The 17,846-nt window shown below is 49.6% G+C and overlaps 1 protein-coding gene across 2 annotated transcripts in view; it reads right to left on the bottom strand.

Annotated features, from left to right (window-relative positions):
* The window catches only part of DPYSL2 (dihydropyrimidinase like 2), a 113,938-nt gene that overhangs the window by 64,541 nt on the left and 31,551 nt on the right, over nt 1–17,846 (bottom strand). Inside the window, exons 1-3 of one of the 2 annotated variants that reach the window (XM_084884813.1) lie at nt 8,309–9,051; nt 4,777–4,865; nt 2,706–2,890 (exon numbers count right to left, since the gene is read on the bottom strand). In XM_084884813.1, the coding sequence (XP_084740939.1) occupies nt 2,706–2,890; nt 4,777–4,865; nt 8,309–8,347 (313 nt within the window). In that variant the 5' untranslated portion in view covers nt 8,348–9,051. Of the gene's footprint in view, nt 1–2,705; nt 2,891–4,776; nt 4,866–8,308; nt 9,052–17,846 lie in introns of those variants that run through there. The other variant, XM_084884812.1, reaches the window with a different exon arrangement.

Genomic DNA, 17,846 nt, shown 5'->3' with positions numbered 1-17,846 from the left:
CAAGAAGGGCTATGCCCACCTGGTGAAGGTGGCGGGAAAGGGGAGGACAAAAGAGACAAGAAGCAGGAAAGGGGCCAAGAATGGGCCCCGTGTAAGGAGTAAGAAGCATTATTCAGGAATGACAGAGGAGAAACAGACTGCTGGGGTCTCTCAAGAATGTCTGAGAGAAAAACGGAATTTTTAAAAATATATATTGTATTGATTTTTACAGAGAGCAAGGGAGAGGGATAGAGTTAGAAACATCGATGAGAGAGAATCATCGATCAGCTGCCTCCTGCACACCCCCCTCTGGGGATGTGCCTGCAACCAAGGTACATGCCCTTGACCGGAATCAAACCTGGGACCCTTCAGTCCGCAGGCCGATGCTCTATTCACTGAGCCAAACTGGTTAGCACAAAAAAAAAAAAAAACAAAAAAAACAAAAAAAAAACCGGAATGTCCTGTATCTGTTGAACAAAATGCACGTTATGAAAGGGAAACTATCTCTGAGCTGCACGGTGGGAGCCGGAAAGAAAGCCCAGGGCCATCTAGTGCGCATCCTTCACTGGGCAAAGAGCAGCTAAAGCCCGAAGAACGGAGGTGACTTGCCAAGGTCACACAGCACGTGAGTGTGAGAGAGAGACCTGGCTGGGAACACGTCCTCCACTGCTCTGGCCCAGCAATTCCTCCAGCGGCCGACATCACCGGCCACTCCCTCAGGAAATACGAGTTGTGGCTTTTTAACGCTTGGCGACCAATGCTGGGGCCTACATGGGACCCCACCTGAATCCACACAGAGACAGGTTATAACCTTGAGCTGACCTTGCAGGCTGACAGCAAGCAGTCTGTGCTTTTCCAAGCTCCAAGTGTGGGTCCCCAGCAGGAGGAGGGAGGGAAATGCCCGGTGGTGCCAAGTGCATCCTGACTGACATGGCGACAAAACAGCAGGCTTTCCCACGAGGCCAGAGTCCCAAGGCGTGGGGGGAGGGCCTCCCTTGAGAATGCACCCGCTAGGTTAGGTGATGTGTGCAGCCGGAAAGAAATAGGAGCCCTAGCTGGTTTGGCTCAGTGGATAGAGCATCAGCTTGTGGATTGAAGGGTCCTGGGTTTGATTCCAGTAAAGGGCATATGCCCGGGTTGCAGGCTCAGTCCTCATTAGGGGGTGTGCAGGAGGCAGCCGATCAGTGATTGTCTCTCATAATTGATTTTCTATGTCTCTCTCCCACTCCCTTCCTCTTAAATCAATAAAACATATTTTAAAAGAAAAATGGATGAAGACCTAAGCTTGGAGGCTCTTTCTGGGCAGTGATGAGAAAGCTGAAGCAGGAGAGTGGTCTCTGACCCTTCAGACACACAGAAGAACAGGACAGAGAGAGTGCGAGGAGGTGAGCATGTGATTTAAAACACACGGGAGCTCAGACTAGGAGGGCAAGGCAGGGCCACGTCCTTCTAGGTGGTAGGATAGAAAAGAGGAAACTTCCAGACAGAGCCTGAAGTCACAGGTAAAGAGACCATCATTCTGAAAAATAACCAGTTAAGACAGGTTTTCCTAAAGTATGCATAGCTATGTCTTCTGTTAGCTTTTCAGACAGATTGTATGTTGACTTTCACTCTTGGATTAAAATCTTTTTTTTTTTTTTTTAATATGTGTCTGCTGGCCATTATGCAGTTTGCCTGTCTCCTCAAAAACAAAATATTTGTCAAAGGGCAATCAGTAGGCATGCTGAAAACTGACAATTCCTAAGTAAACTCCTAACGTGTGTGTGCCGTGACCCCAGAAAGAGACATACGATTTGGCTGAATGAAAAGCATAAATCCTTCAGAGCAAAACATGAAGAGTACCCGGCCACTGAGGGGCACAGTTTTCTTCCCAGATCAGACGAGACTGGGTGTGTTCAGGGTGGTATGGCTGTAGATTACAGTTTTCTTATCTACATGGCAATTAATACCCTGTTTCCCCGAAAATAAGACAGTGTCTTATACTAATTTTTCTCTCAAAGTTGCGCTAGGTCTTATTTTCAGGGGATGTCTTATTTTTCCATGTGCTAGGTCTTATTTTTGGAGGATGTCTTATTTTCGGAGGATGTCTTATTTTCGGGGAAACACGGTATTATGTGTGGGTCTCAACAATAGAGAATTTTTAAGAAATATATTATCTGTGGTGCCTTCTCCAAGAAGGACTGCTCAATTCCACTCATGTCAAATCCAGGCCGGGAAGAACTGCCTCCATCTGATTTTCTCATCAGCGGACACGAGATTCCTGGTTCAACATGTGCTGTACCCCCATCCTCATTTCGAAGAAATGCACCCTCAAGAATTCTTTACAAATCAGAATCCAACACTTATGAGCAAAAGCTCAAAATTGGTAGCTTTGGAGATTACTCTGAATGCTGTGTTTTCACAGTAACCACAATCAAATCACATTCGCAATTTAACTTTTGTCCGAAAGTTCTCAGGCAGAGAAAGCAAGAAGCCACTCCTTTTATCCCACCACAATCCTCTAGATCCGTATTCTCAAGTTCCATTGGAGAAGCCAGGGTTGGTCAGAAAATGCGAGTAAGAAAACAAGACAACTGCCTGGCCACCCGCACCCCCACTCCCTTATGTGGCAGGTCAAGCCACTGCCCGGTTCAGCAGCTTCTAAAAGAAAAAGGCAAACGACACAGACTCATGCTCCCGTGGCAAAGGCCCCCGCATGCAGAGACTATGATTGTACGCTGTCTTACTGATCATGGTGGTGCCCCCGGCCAGAGCCGCCTTGGTGCCTTGGAAGAAGTCATCAGCAGAAGTCATTCCCTGGTCAGGCATCTGGAAGCGGGTGTGGACGTCGATCCCTCCGGGAATCACCATCCGGGAATGGGCCTCGATGGTCTTGACCCCTCCGGGCACAATCAGGTTTTCTCCTATTTGCCTACACGAATAGGGCGGTGACAATGGTGGTAAGTGAAATGTCCTTGAATCAAAGGAAATCTGACAGGCATCTTCACCAAGCCCTACCTTATCCGTCCCTGTGTTCACTAGACATTTCCAGTTACTGTGATTATTCATAATATATGTGCACTCCCCATTCCCTACCACCAGCTAAGAAGCAATACAGCGCTTTTTTAGAAAACAAAAGTTAAATAAGGCACCAGAGGCCTAATCAAAGAGGCTTAGTGACCAGAAAACCCCTACAATCGAAAGATAACAAGACCCCAAGGAATTTACATAAAATGCCACTGCACTTTCTCTCGATAAACACATAGTTGAGCAAATTTTCCTATAGCAATTTCCTCCAGACCTGTTGGCACTTTACAAATAAGTATTTTCACCAAATCCTTTGCAACATAGAGAAAATAAGGGAGAAGCAAAAATAAATAAATAAGTGAATACTATGATTAAAATAGTTTGAAAATTTGGAAGCATGTCATTAGCAACTCAGATAAGAAAGCAGAAAAATTCATTATGTTGAAGGATATAAATTCATTTCCAATGTTTAAAAAAATATTTCTGGCCCTAACTAGTTTGGCTCAGTGGATAGAGCGTCAACCTGTGGACTGAAGGGTCCCAGGTTCAATTTTGGTCAAGGGCATGTACCTTGGTTGTGGGCACATCCCCAGTAGGGGCTGTGCAGGAGGCAGCTGATGGATGTTTCTCTCTCTTAGATGTTTCTAACTCTATCCTCTCCCTTTCTCCCTGTAAAAATCAATAAAATATATTTAAAAGAATATATTTCTGCTTCATCTTTCTACCAGTTTGTATTTTTTTTTTTAATGAAAAAGTAATCAAGGAGAAGTGGATAAAGTTCAAAATCAAATTAGTGGTGACTAAAAATAGCCCCCAGGCTTGCTCACTTCCAGGCCAGTGTCTTCCTGCTAGATTCGAACTGGGGGGAATGGGACAGGCAAGTCATGGTATGTGAGAGCCTGGAGCAGAGATTGTCATAGGCACACACACATGGAGAAAACATTAAATGTGGAAATGGTGGGACCTATTTTAGGTCATAAATCAGGGTGTGAGTTTCCAGGCAACACATACATTCACTCCAGTTTTCCACTGCTCGGGAATGGTTTGCTGTGGGACTTGATGAATGCTGCTTATTCAAAAGATGTCGTTTGCAGCAATGTTTGTCTTTAAACAGATGTGCTATTTCTCTGGAGCCTCATGAGCTGTCCCAGTCGGAAGGGCACAAGGATACTGGTATGCACTCCGCTCGCTTAACCCTCTAGACTCCAAAAACAACCTCATGCAATAACAGCTCTGTTGTTAGTAACACAATACACAAGCAACACGAGGGCAGTCTCATTGGTGTTTGTTGGCACTTAAAGAATGAAACCTAAAATTCCCTTGGGATGAGGCAGTGATTTGTCTATGTTACTTAATTTGTTTTCTTTTGGCCCAACCACTGAATTCTTGATTCAGAAAACAGATGTGCTATCTTGATAGAAAAGGGTCTACTCACACTGTGTCCTTCCACTGGACAAGGCAAGCAAACAACTACGTCCTAGGAGAACCTTTAGTATATGCAATGGATCCTAAACCAAGTATCTGAGCTGGCAACAAGAAGAAATTGTGTCACCTGGGTTAAAAATAGCAAATTACATAATGCGTTAGGAAATGGGTAGGCATTGAATTGTGGCTTTGAGTTCCTTAAATCTGAGTTTTCGAATTCACTAATTACTACCAATCGAAATGGGCTTAAAGCGACGCTAAGTCATTCTTTGAAGTCACTAAAGCTTGACATTATGTGTGTGAACCGTAGGAAATGCTTGGGAATACTGGAAGGTACACGAATTCTTCTCTATGAGATACACTTACTTGATCAACCCATCTTCCATGTATATGTCTGCATAGAATGACTGGTCATCGTTAACGATTTTACCTCCTTTGATCAGAAGACGATCACTCTGAAACAAAGACATACCAAGGTCACCATGTATACCTGACCCATGAGGAGCATTGGTACTGAAATAAGTGAATTAAAGGCACATTTCACTATTCAAAAGGGATGCTCAGCTAGCCGGCATGGCTCAGGGTGGAGCATCAGCCCATGCATTAGGAGGTCACAGTGTGATTCCCGGTCAGGGCACATGCCCGGGATGTGGGCTGGGTCTCCAGTGGGGGGCGTGCAGGAGGCAACCGATCAACGATTGGTTGATGTCTCATCACTGGTGTTTCAATATCTCTCTCCCTCTCCCTTCCTCTCTGAAATCAATAAAAATCTATTTACTGCTCAAAAATGAGCCAATTTTGGGAAGGTTCGGTGACAATGGTAAACCTGTACGTGGGGACCTATTTGACACAAGCTCAAAGCTTACCATCATAGATTTAAAAACAAACAAAAAACCCTCTTTCCAGAAGACAATACTTTTTAATGGCTTTAAGCTAAACTTCATTAAAAAAAAAAAAAAAATACACCCACATGTAGGGAAGGCAATTCCTGGCAAGCTTTGTGTGGGGAAAAATTAACCAAAAGTCTGTTGTCATGGCAAAACCCAACACAAACACACTAGGTTCCGCCATAGCAAGGTTTCAATTCAGCCTGCTCATTATATGTGCGATTTCATTTTGAGGTAAATCACGGCGATTGTAGCAAAGAGAGGAAAAAAAAAAACACAAAAAACTCTTCAATTATACACCATTTTAACTATTAAACTGTTAAGGAAAAGTTTTGTGATGAAGTAGATGAGAGGGCAAGTTCTAAATCTAACACCACTATAAATTGCCAATTCACTTATGATATAATTAGTGTAAAAAAAAATACATATGACAAGCAGCACAGGAGGGCCAACGATATAATGAAAACGTTGCCTTATGACTCCTGTCAATTCCAAAGGCTTTGACAGAAGGCAGTGTTAAAATCTGAGGGTGTGCACCGGTGTGCTATTCCACGCGGGGTTTAAATGTTACAAGTTAAACCACAGATTGCCCTCTTAACATGCAAAACATTTCGAAGGAATGGCATTCATCTTGACAATGGTTAACTCTAACCTGTTACAAAACAACATGCTCAGCAGGTGCTATTTATATTTAGCACCCGCCAAAGAAAATATCATAGCAAATGTCGTAGCAAAAAAACACATAAACCGGGAGACCCAAGAAGATCCTTTTACCCAAAAATGCACACATGGATTTACAAAGCAACATAATGAAAAACAGTAAGATCGTTAAATTCTGTACACTTCAGTGTGCTGTAGATTTGGGAAAGTCGTATGGGAAAGTGGAGATAATCAACAGCAATGCCTGCACTTGTATAAGGTAAATGTAAGGACCTTCATGAAATCCAGCGAGGCGGATGGAGAGTCCTAACCCATGACACTTAAGGAAACTGAGGCACAGAGAGGTTACGTCACTTGCCCAAGGTCACCTGATCAAGTACACTTTCCTCGGTCTGCACAGAACTCCCGCTCAGGATCCGGCTTGGACAGGATAAACAGTGCCTGGGAGGCAAAGAGAAGCCCTGCCCTTCACCACCTGCTCCCTCATTCGCTGTGGTACCTGTCGCAGCCATCCCTGTGACGCCCGGCGCCAACACACACACACACACACACACACACACACACACACACACACAGGAAGGAACATCACAGCCCTGTTCGCTCTTAGTACCTTCCAGAAGGCTTCTTACATAAGAGGCTGCCTTGTGATGCTGGGAGGAACGAGGGAGACCATGCTATTATCTAGGTCCTCCATAACGCAGCCAGATTTTCAGGGTCGAAGGGGGCGCTCTTTAAAAAAAAAATATCAAGTCTTGTTTGCTTTTTCATTTTTTTCCCTCCCCACACTGTCAAAATGAAACTGCCTTTCTCATTCAGGAAGACAGCGATTTATGTGGGACGTGCAGCCAATGTGCTCTCCACCCCCTCTCTCCAGACTCCTTCTTCCCAACAGGGACTATCCAAAGGTCCCCCTCGCGGCCCTTTGGGATGGATCCTGGGTCTTTGGCCTTTTAGGAAAAGCTACTACCCACCCTCGCCATTGAGCAGCCTGGCTCGTCCTATAAAATCCTCTCCGGCTCACACCTCCGCCCGCCCCTGTGCGTTTGCTTCCACATCTCCCTCCTGCGGATGGGTGTGTCCTGGTGCATCCACAGGAGGCCGTGGCTCGGAAGGGAACGCGCGCCCTGCAACCCAGCCCTGGGCACAGCCACACTCTGCAAGGCTCCTTCCTGCGTTTGCCTCGGCCCCGGGTTCCACCCAGCAAATCCGTGGGCCCATGGCGACTGCACATCGTTATGTAACAATGAACATCCCCCGCCCTCCCCAGCGTGTCATTTGGGATGTAGATCGTCATTGGGGATGTCGATCGAGAACCAAGACGAGCGAGATTTTTTTTTCCAGGAAAAGATGGGGTGAGGGTGGGCGCGGTGGGAGGGAGGACCTGCAGCCTCGCCAGTTGCCAGTTCATCGCGTAGATGTTTTGTTTTGTTTTCTCGCGATTTACAAACGAAGCACCCCAGGCCTCCTGAGTGCGCCGACCGCTCCGGCCGCCGGGATCATTGTCTGGCCGCGGCCCGGCCGGCCATCTGCCCCGCGCGCCGCGCTGCGCCATTGCCTCCCCGCGCGGTCCCCGACGCCCCCCGCCCGGCCCGCTTTGTATGCGCCAACGCGGGCGCCTCGGGGCTGCAGGAGGGACCGAGAGGCAGGAGAAAGGGTCCCCGCCCCGGACCAGAGGGCGAGAAAGCCTAGGGGGCACCCACGCCGGTCCCTGGCCAACAAAAAGCCCCCGCCCGGCCCCCGCCCTCCTCGGTGCGCCCCCGCGCCCCTGTTCCTCCTTCCCGCTCCCCATCATCCTGGTGCACCCTGCCCTTTCAGCATCCCTCCCTCCGCTGTCACTCCGCCGCCGGGCTGAAACCTGCTCCTTTCTCCCAGGGCCCCCCCGGAGGAAGGCTCCAGAAAAAAAAGCCCTTTATGGCGGGGGCGGGAGACGCAGGGAGAATCCATTTCCCATTCCCCCGTCCAGCTCCGCAGAGTCCAGCCTCGCAGCGCGCAGCCCGGAGAACAATATGCGAGCTCCAGCCATGCATGTGCAATCTGGCATCCATTTGCTTCCACCCCGCAGGCCAGCGCTGCAGCATCTCGCCTGACAATAAAGGGAGACAGCGGATCTGGCGCGCTCCCCGGGACGACCTCAATGCACTCACGCTATTTTAATGTCTTACAAATCATGTGGCTCATAATTCTACGATCGCGTCTCCTACCACCACGATCGCCTTCTTTAGGAACGGGGGCAGGGGGTGGGGGGTCGTTAGGTCCCTCTTCCCCCCCCCCTTTAAAAAAAAATCCTTAGATGTTCTGTGCCACAAAAGGTGGCTGCTGGCCGACCACAGTCTCCCAAGTGCCAAACTCACCGTGATGCGTGGAATATTTTTCTTCCCCTGATAAGACATCTCTCTCCTGGGAAAAAAATAATAATTTCAAGAGGGCAGCTTTAAAGCAAAAAAAGGAAAAAAAAAAAAATGCCCCAAAAGAGTTGATTTTTTTTTTCTTTTGCAGGATTGAAAAAAAGGTGCAACAGCTTAGCTAGGCTTGCTGATAACAAATCCCAGGAACGTAGGAGATCAATGCAATGCTCTGTCTCTCTTTCTTCCTCTCCTCCAGCACAGCCCCAGCCAGGGCGGAAAAAAAAAGAAAGAGAGGGAGCGGGCAGGAGGGAAGGGGGTGGAAATAAACTACAGCAATAAAAGCCTCGGTTCCAGTCGGCCGCCGCGGCGCATGCGCCGCCAGCCACTCCCTTTCCTCTCAGGCAAGAGCCATCCGCTTCGGGAGAGACGAGCCCTGATTGGCCAGGATCGTGGGATATGCAAATGCCCAGGCGGGAGCGCGAAATGCTGCAGTGAGCGCGGAGGGCGGCGGCCGGGGCGGGCGGGCGGCCGGCCGGGGGCGCGCCTTTCGCGCCCTTTCTGCGGGGCCAGCGGCTGCGGTAGCCCCCAATGCAGCAGCCACTGCACCGCGGGGGAAATGGCGGGCGGTCCTGAACGGACAGGGGAGCCCAGCCCGGGGAGTCGGTGGTCCTCCTCGTAGCCCGAGCGGCACGCACCGGTGGATGCCGCCCGCGCGCCAATCCGCGGAGGCCGCCGCTGCAGCCCCGCGTGGGGTGACTGCGCCGAGCCAATGGCTTCGCTGGCGGCGAGCGCGCGACTGCACCGCCGGCCGGCGCCGCGCCGCCCGGGGGGGCGCCCTCCGAGCTCTCCGCCCGCCGCCCGCGCCCTGCGCGAAGGCTCGCTCGGCCTCCGCCCCGGAGCCGGCGGGGATGGCGATGGCAGCGAGCGGAGGGACGGGAGGGAGAGCGCTCGCCGCGGCGCCGCCCGGCCCCGCAGAGGGGCGGCTGGACCGGGGCGAGGAGGGGTGCGGCCGGAGGCGAGGCTGGGAACGGAGCGGAGGGCGCAGGGCTGCAGGCACCCGCGGCCTGGCAGCTGGAAAGGCAGGGGTGGGGAAGGGGGACAGCTGGGGAAGGCCGCAGGCCGCCGCTGGGGATGCAAACCCGGCCCTGAATTAATTGCCCCTTGTGCCTTAGGCCCTGCAAGGAACTTGGGGGCAGGGGGCTCAGCAGCTGCCTGTTGAGGCAAAAATGGCCCAGTCCCGGGGCCCTGTTCTCTCCAACAGTCACGCCCACCTAGACCCATCTGTTGATGGTCGCATTTCTCTGCAGATCTATTGAGAAAAAAAGCTGTTGGAATTACTGTGCAGATCTGTTGAGGAAAAAAACTGTTGCAATTACTGTTCCCAACGAGCCCCCAAAATTTTCAGTGACTAGGGTCACAGGCCTCCACACAGCCTAATGAGGCAGAAGGCGAGGAGAGACAAGGAAGAAGCACAAGGAATGAAAGAAATGAAAGCTTCCGTCCCAAAAGAAGGGGGAAACTGAGTCATGGAGAAAGCCTCCGGGAATCAGAGTTAAAAACACTCCCCGGCCGGTGACCCTAGTCACTCTCACAAGGTGTCAGGGGCACCTGGGCAGGCCCCAGCCTGAGTCATGCCTAACTCTGACTTCAAAGTCACTGCAAAGAAAACCTGGTCCCTTTGATCCCTGACAACATACCTGGGGTCCTCTCTTTGGAAGGCTGCCCAGGCAGGTGCAAGGGCTCAAACCAGAGGCAGCCATGGCTCTGGATTTCTCTGCTTGAGATCAAACAATAGCAAGGCCTGCGTAATCTAGGCCGCCCAGCAGCCATTAGAAAACGGCATCTGTTTAATTGGCTCACACCTGCTCAGCGAAGATTAGCCAGATAAACACAGGATAATCCCGGGGCTACTGTGGGTCCACGTTCTGATGTCTTTCTGCCTCTGGCCACTTCGGGTTGTTATCGGCTCACAAAGTGTGAAATGCACCCTCTCACACCCACTCACTCATCCCTGTAAACTAAAGTCCCGGTAAAGAGGGGTGAGGCAAGCAGGAACCTCCCCAACTGGTTAACTCATTCAGGTTCCAATTAGCTATTCATCTTGAAAATAACATAGAAGCACTTCCTTCTCCAACCATGTGCTGTGCTAAAAGGAAAGTGAGCTGATAGCAGCAAGGACTGATGTCAGCCTGCATGGGGTTCAAACCACAGGCCAGACTGCATGAAGTGGGCCTTCCTACCTGTAAAAGCCAACAGTACGTTCCAACAGGGGGCTGTAGAGTGGCAGAGGGCCAGGTGTCATTAAATCATTAGAAAATACCACTTGGCAAGCAAGTAAATAATGAGATTCAAATTAATTTAAAACCAAATGACCCCTAATTATATTGTTTGTTTATATTCTTCCTATGTTCTCCTGCTCCTGAATTGTTTAATCTTAATAGCTGTAACTATAGCTAGTTAGTTGCCAGTTTTCCATGGAACATTTTGCTTTGCAATAAAAGCTCCCAAGACCTTTTGTGTCGCTTATTTTTACGGACATTAATATGAGGTTCTTAGTCCATAATTGACATTTCCACTCATAAATATCCAAAGATGTAAGGCTTAAACTGATTGATCTGTACCAAGATAGAGCCTAAGAGTATTTGGCACATAGGAGACAGCAAATAATGTTAAAGGGCCAGGGAAACGAACCGCCTGCAATCTGTGTTTCTTACCGTACTTACCGCTCCCTGCAACGCAGAGAAGTGGCGGAGGGATTTTCCAGCTACTCTACATGGGAAAGTTGTTCCTCTGCACTTTTTATACTGTCTTTAAAAAAACATTCCATGAAAATTTTCTGTAAAGTTTCATATCATTGTCCCTCTACCAAATATTTGAACCTATTCTTGGGTATGATTTTTCCAAATATTTAAAAAATTAAATGCATGTCAAACATGAAAAGGCATTGTAGATGACCTATTCCACATTATGATCCCTTCCCAAAGCCTCTGCCCTCCTGGACCCCTCCCCCAGCACCTAGGAAGAGCAAGATGTGATGACTAAATGACATAGCCATTTAGCCCCAACTGGTTTGGCTCAGTGGATAGAGCATTGGCCTGCAGACTGAAGGGTCCCAGGTTCAATTCCGGTTGTGGGCATGTGATGTTTCTCTCCCATTGATGTTTCTAACTCTTTACCCTTCTCCCTTCCTTCCTGTAAAAAATCAATAAAATACATTTTTTAAAAATAAATGACATAGCCATTTAATGAAACGGTCCTTCCCCTGGCATTTTGGTGGTCTGGGGGAAAAGAGAACCTGCCCAAGCAGATGCATGAGCAGGAAGAGTGAGGTCTACCCAGGTGCTGTATCAGACTCTGGCCTCTACGGCCCCATCTGCCATCCCTGACACCCAGGCCCTCATCCCCTTGCTCAGGGTGCATGCAGGGGTGCACCCACACACACACTGCCCTTTCCCAAATCTGTGCCCTGTCCTGAGCTGTTCCCTTCACCTCTCCCTTCCCCTCCACGCTTCCTCTAAAATGAGCTTAAATATCATCTCCTCAATAAAGTCTGCCCTCATGCTGTCTAAAGTCTTAAGCACAACCTCCTCTATCCGCCTCACCTGTAACATACATCCTGCTATATTGTAATTATCTGTCCGTTTCTCCTTTTAGAGTGTGACTCCTAGAAGCTAAAAGCTTTGCATTCCTCTTTTTCCAGGAACCAGCGCATGACCTGGTCCGTGGTGGGGTCCTCCACATTGGGTGCATAAGTAAGTGCTGTCATTTCTAGGACAAGAAAATAAGATTCGTCCATGTCACCATCAGAGGGAGCTTTGACATCAACAATATCTCCAACTCAAGCCTTTCTCTTGGCACTGTGGCCTTGCTGGGTCTTCCTTCCTGGCAGCCCAGCTCCTCTCCTGCAAGTCCCTAAAACTGCAAGAGGACCTTGTTACCATGCGGCTTATGATTCTTGTCATGGGTGTAGCTGCCTTAGTGTACTTTCCCTAAACAAACTGCCACACATCATCAGGCCCAAGAAAATGCAGGGAGAGCGCATCCAACCCTAACATGAACTCCAGAATCATAGGAGGCATCACCAGTCTCAGCACCAACTTCTTAAAGCCTTCTCTCTCCCTGCTCCCATTATTCTTTGTGCATACCTATATCATACCATTTATCATATTACTAGAGGCCCAAAGTACAAAGATTTGTGCAAGAATAGGCCTTCCTTCTCCTGGCTGCCTTTCCACCTTCACTCTGGCTAGAGCCACCTTTCCACCTTTGCTCCAGCCCAGAGCCACCTTCTTCCTCTCTCGTCAATTTGCATATTCCCTCCTTATTGGCTGTGGACACTGCCATCTTTGTCATGGAGTTATGGTCAATTTGCATATTCTGTCTTTATTTGCTAGGATGCCACCTACACTATAAAATGATGGTATTCCTCACCTATACCATCACTAAGTGAGCATGACTTCCCTTCCATTTAAAGTTGGAGCTCAGAGACTGGGCACTCTTCCAAAAGCCATACTCATGTCTTACCCTCATATAGGGCCGAATGGGTGAGGGTTCAGGAAGGATGGGGTGCATGGAGGGATGTCCAAGTGATAGCATCCAGTTAGTGCTGTACAACCTGGGCAGCTGGCGTGGGAGAAGGAGTGACTGGCAGCTTTCAGTTCCTCAGCACCCTGCACAGTACAGGTCCCGTCGGGCCCAGCCCCGCCACTGAGCTCGGTTTCATCTTCCCCCTTTGGGAGGCAGGAGTAACCATTTCTGCTTCTGTGGCTCCGCCTGGGCCTCTGCAGAAGTCTAACGTTCAGGATGTCATAGAGCAGAGAAACTCCAAAACAGAAGTTGCTGGCAAAGAATGGAACCTCGATGTGGCAAAGAGAAACCCCCAGCCCCCTCATTGCTCAGCCCGGACTCCAAGGACTGTGGCCTCGGATGCATTAAAATTCACATGGTGGCAAAGAGAAGGTACTGAAATTCTTTGCCAGAAACAAGGCATCAAGTAGGACATTTGAGCTGGAAAAAAATGCCTTCCTCTCTGCTGAAGAAAACAGGCCATCATGGTGCTTTCTTTGTGCGTGTAACCCTGAAGGGGCAGAGTCTGCAGAGGGACAGGCACAGGCAGGCTGACGGGTCCAAGCCTGACCAAGACATCCTTTCCCCCGCCCCCATGGTGCATTCTTTACTGGGGAGGGGGAGGGGAAGAACAGAGTGGTGACCCATAATGGTCAGGAATGACCAGCCCTCTGAGCTAGGTGCGGGTTTTGCTAGAATTGTAAGACTATCAGTCAGCCTAGTGGAGGCTGTGAAAGCATGCGTAAGTCCTTACTGCGTCCAGACGGGAGGGCAGCTGTCCAAGTCCGTGGGGACGGGAGGCAAGTGTGCACTTCACAGCATCCAGTAAACTTGGCGTTCTCCTCTTCCCTCCAGCCAGGTGAGCATTCCTCCCAGGTGACCCTTGCATTCCCTACCTTGCACATCACACATGCTCTGTGTGACGCACTGTCCCTGGGGTCAATCTACAGAGCAGGACACTGACAGCATCTTGCTCCAGCCGTCATGCCTCGGGCCTGCCCTCTGGTGGTGAATGAGGAAAGTGCACCGAGATCCCCTCTGTCGGGGTCTGGCTGGTGGGTGACTCAGAATAGGGAAGGGCCTTGTTCCAGTTTTCCTGAGTCTCCTGGAGTGATTTTGCCTCTGCACGGGAATCCTTTGGGGCCCTGCTCAGACACCCTGATTAGAACCTCCAGAGATAAATCCCCGGAATGTTAGCTAGTCTACCTCTGGCCACTAAACCACCGCAGCCTCCTTTTATAGAAGCAGGATTTTTCCAACTCCCCAGAATACATTGGTGCTCTGCTCTTTACCCACTGGGATAGACTTATGAAAGAGTGATAAATATGATCATCTTGACGCTCTACTTGTCTGCCTTTTAGTGAAACACTGTTATATAGTCAGTACGGAGGGAATTAGCCTTTACTGAGCACCTACCATAGTCTATGTATAGCACTGGGTACTTTAAATACATCTTATTTAATCCTGAAAATCTTTACTAGGTAAATCTTCATTTTACAGACAGGAGAGGAGAGCTCAAAGCAAGCTCTCGTTCCAGGCTCAAGTTCACGCGAGAGCAAGAGCTGGGTTCTAATTCAGGCCCGTGCGATGGCCTCAAGCCCTAGGGGCTAGTTCTTTAAAGGACAGAGTACTTGCTCAGCCAAAGCCAGGACCCACCCTGTAAACCAGGTGGGCTGCTGTCTCTTTCTCTCCCCCTCTCACAATCCCTGCCTGCCACTCGAGGCTGCCAGAGCTCCGGTCAGTCCCCAGGGCCTGCATGAGTTCCTCAGACACTTCCCCTTGTCCCCAAGTCAATTCTCCATTTCTGTCTTTCCTGATCACCCAACATGGCTCAGTTTCTCTCAGTGGCCCGGCGCTCTTCTCATTGGAAATATGATGGATTAGCACCGAAGTTTCAATAGGCAATGAATATGCTAAAAGGGAAGACCTTGATTGGCAGCATTTCAGACAACGAGGCAGGCTGCTTGCAGAAACCAAATGCAGTGTTTATCACGATGCCTCCCTTCCCGGCCTCGCCCTGGGCCTTGCTCCACACACAGCACCCTGGTTCCTTCTGTTTTCCTGCAGCAGCCCCTGCTCCTGCTGGCCCCCCTCCTCCCATTCTCTTCCTCCAAAGCCCTCTTCAGGGAGACCCGCCCTGGCCCCCTATTAGAAGGCCGCCCACAGCATCGCCGGTCTTCCTTGTCTCAGAACTGTCTCAACAGCAATGATCACCAGCTGGAAGCCTTCTTGTTATGTGTTTACTTGGTTATGTCTTGTCTCTGCCTCTCAACTGCAGACTCCCTAACGGGCCCTGTTCTCCACCCAGCTAGCCAGGTCCTCACAGCACTCAAGGGCAGACCAAAGGGCAGCCCATAGGTGAGCCTGGGAGCTGCTCACCAGCCCTCCATGCTGTGCACAGCGATGTTGTGGTGGGGAGTGTGGTGGTGGTGGTAGGTGTATGCCAGCTACTTCACCGGATCCACAAAGCTGTGCTCTTCTGCCCTGGGCCTGTGCTGGGGGCTCTGTGCCCAGACCGTCACCATCCAGGAGGACCCCAGAGAAGGAAGTCACTGGGAGAAGAGCAGCCAATGGAGCGGCGATGGGGCAGCCTGGCCACCGTATGTATGAGCCTTTAACCTGATCCCACCTCCATGGGCAGCATCGACCATGGGGGGTGCAGTGAGGCCAGGGTGGGGTCTGGAGCCTGCCCTTGTTCACATAGCTCAGAAGTTCCCTCTGCCTCTCAGGAATCTACCTAATAAAAGAGTAGCATGCTAATTGACTGTGCCACCAGCCAATAAGGAGTGGGTATGCAAATTAAACCAACAAAGATGGTGGGTTAATATGCATACACAGGCTTTAAGCAGGGGCAGGTTGTTTGCATCATCACCATGGTGACAACGTAGGCGTTCCACACCACCCCAGCCACTCAGGACCTCTGGGCAGCATGGGAAGGCAGAAAGGCGGCTCCAGGCAGGAGCGGAAAAGCTGTTCCGACCAGAGTGAAGGCAGGGCTGGCAGCCAGGAGAATGAAGACACGTTCTTGCACAAATCTTCCCTCATGCATCAGGCCACTAGTTAAGGAATAAAGTTAAATGAGTGAAAAGGCCACTTTAAAGTGATTGAGCTGAGAGACGAAGAAAGCAATCCCAGGGGCCTGAGACACTAAGGGGGAAGTAGTGTCCTCCCTCCCTCCTCCTCTTCCTCTCCCCCCAAGGCCATGGCCTTCATCTGAGGTATCACCATCTTGCCCAGTTAGTTACTGGGACCCTGCTTCTGGACCAGTTCTGTCCTATTTCGCTCTTCTACTACAACAGCTGCGTCCCAACGTCCCAAGGCCTCAGCGTGGTGTCCAGGCTTTTGAACAGCCCAGCCTCTGCCTATCTCTCTGGTCTTCTTTAGTGCTCTCCGCATCCCTGTTTCACACCCTGTGCTCCAGCCACATCAAACTCTGCATTCCCTGAATGTGTTGAGGCATTTGTAAACTCTGTGTCTATGATCACATCTCCACCTTTCCCAGCACACCCATCCCCTCACTGACCCCTCACAGGTCACCTCCTCCGTGCAGCCAGTCCCGAGCCTGCAGGTAGAGGTGACCACTCATCCTGCTATGTACCCTGGGGCTCTGTACGGACGCCTAGTAAAAAGCCTAGAACAGCTTCCTGCACTTTCTTTATACACTAGAGGCCCGATGCACAAAAATTCGTGCAAGAGTAGGCCTTCCTCCTCCTGGCTGCCAGCACCCACTGCCCTCCAGCCCTGGCTTCATCAGGAAGAATGTCCAGAATGATGTCTGGAAGACATCTGGTCTAATTAGCATATTACCCTTTTATGATTATAAATTGTTTCCTTTTCCTAGACAACAAGCTTCCTGAGGCCAGAGGCTTCACTTGTTTCAGCACCCTTCATAGGGCCTTACATACAATAGGCACAGGACAAATTCTAAAAGGCTGGCTGGCCGGATGATGGATGGATGGATGGATGGATGGATGAGTAGGGTGGGTGGGTGGATAGGTAGATGAATAAATAAGACCCTTGAGCAAAAGTTTTAGTTATAAAATACATTTACAGCCCTAGCCACTGGATAGAGTGTCGGCCTGTGGACTGAAGGGGCCCAGGTTCAATTCTGATCAAGGGCACATGCCTAGGTTGTGGGCTCAATCCCCAGTAGGGGGCATGCAGGAGGCAGCCAATCAATGATTCTCTCTTATCATTGATGTTTCGATCTCTCTCTCCCTCTTCCTTCATCTCTGAAATCAATAAAGAAATATATATATATATATATATATATATATATATATATATATATATAATTTAAATACATTTACACTAGGGCTTAAGTCTAAACTGATCTTTCAGGGCATAAAATTCACAACCAGGCTGTCTTAGGATCCACCCTTTTAGTTAAAGTTCCCAGGAGGATGAGTGGGCAATCCTGACAACCACTCTCTCCTACCAGAGGAGAATGTACAAATGTCACTACGGCCTGGGCACCTCTAACTTGCTATCAGTACCACCATATAGTCATAGAGGGATTAGGCCCTCACCTTCCACGTTGCAAAAGTGTTGCAGAAACTTATTATTATTTTTTTAGAGGAAAGGGAGAGAGAGAAACATCGATGTGAGAAACACTGATGTGAGAAACATCTATTGGTTGCCTCCCGCATATGCCCCAACTGGGGCTCGAACCCCCATCCTGAGCATGTACTCTAACTGGAAATTGAACCTGACACTTCTGGTATACAGGATGATGCCCCAACCAACTGAGCCACACTGGCCAGGGCTGCAGAGACTGTTAAAATCTGCAGACATGTCTCCAGTCACTTCTCTTTAATGGGATAGGAGAGCTGAAACAAAGGACATCTTTATAGCATAGCATTCCCTAGTGTGACGAGTGTCCATCTGGGTTGCTACAGGAGAAGTTCAAAAAGGCAGAGGCGGGATGATCAAGTTCGCCTTGTGAAATGTTCTTTCAATCCAGTATTGAGACGGATAC

The sequence above is a fragment of the Pipistrellus hanaki genome (genome assembly GCF_964339955.1).
Source record: "Pipistrellus hanaki genome assembly, chromosome: 5".
Taxonomy (NCBI): domain Eukaryota; kingdom Metazoa; phylum Chordata; class Mammalia; order Chiroptera; family Vespertilionidae; genus Pipistrellus; species Pipistrellus hanaki.
The sequence above is the reverse complement of the archived record's forward strand: the minus strand, read 5'-3'. Positions and strand labels throughout refer to the sequence as shown.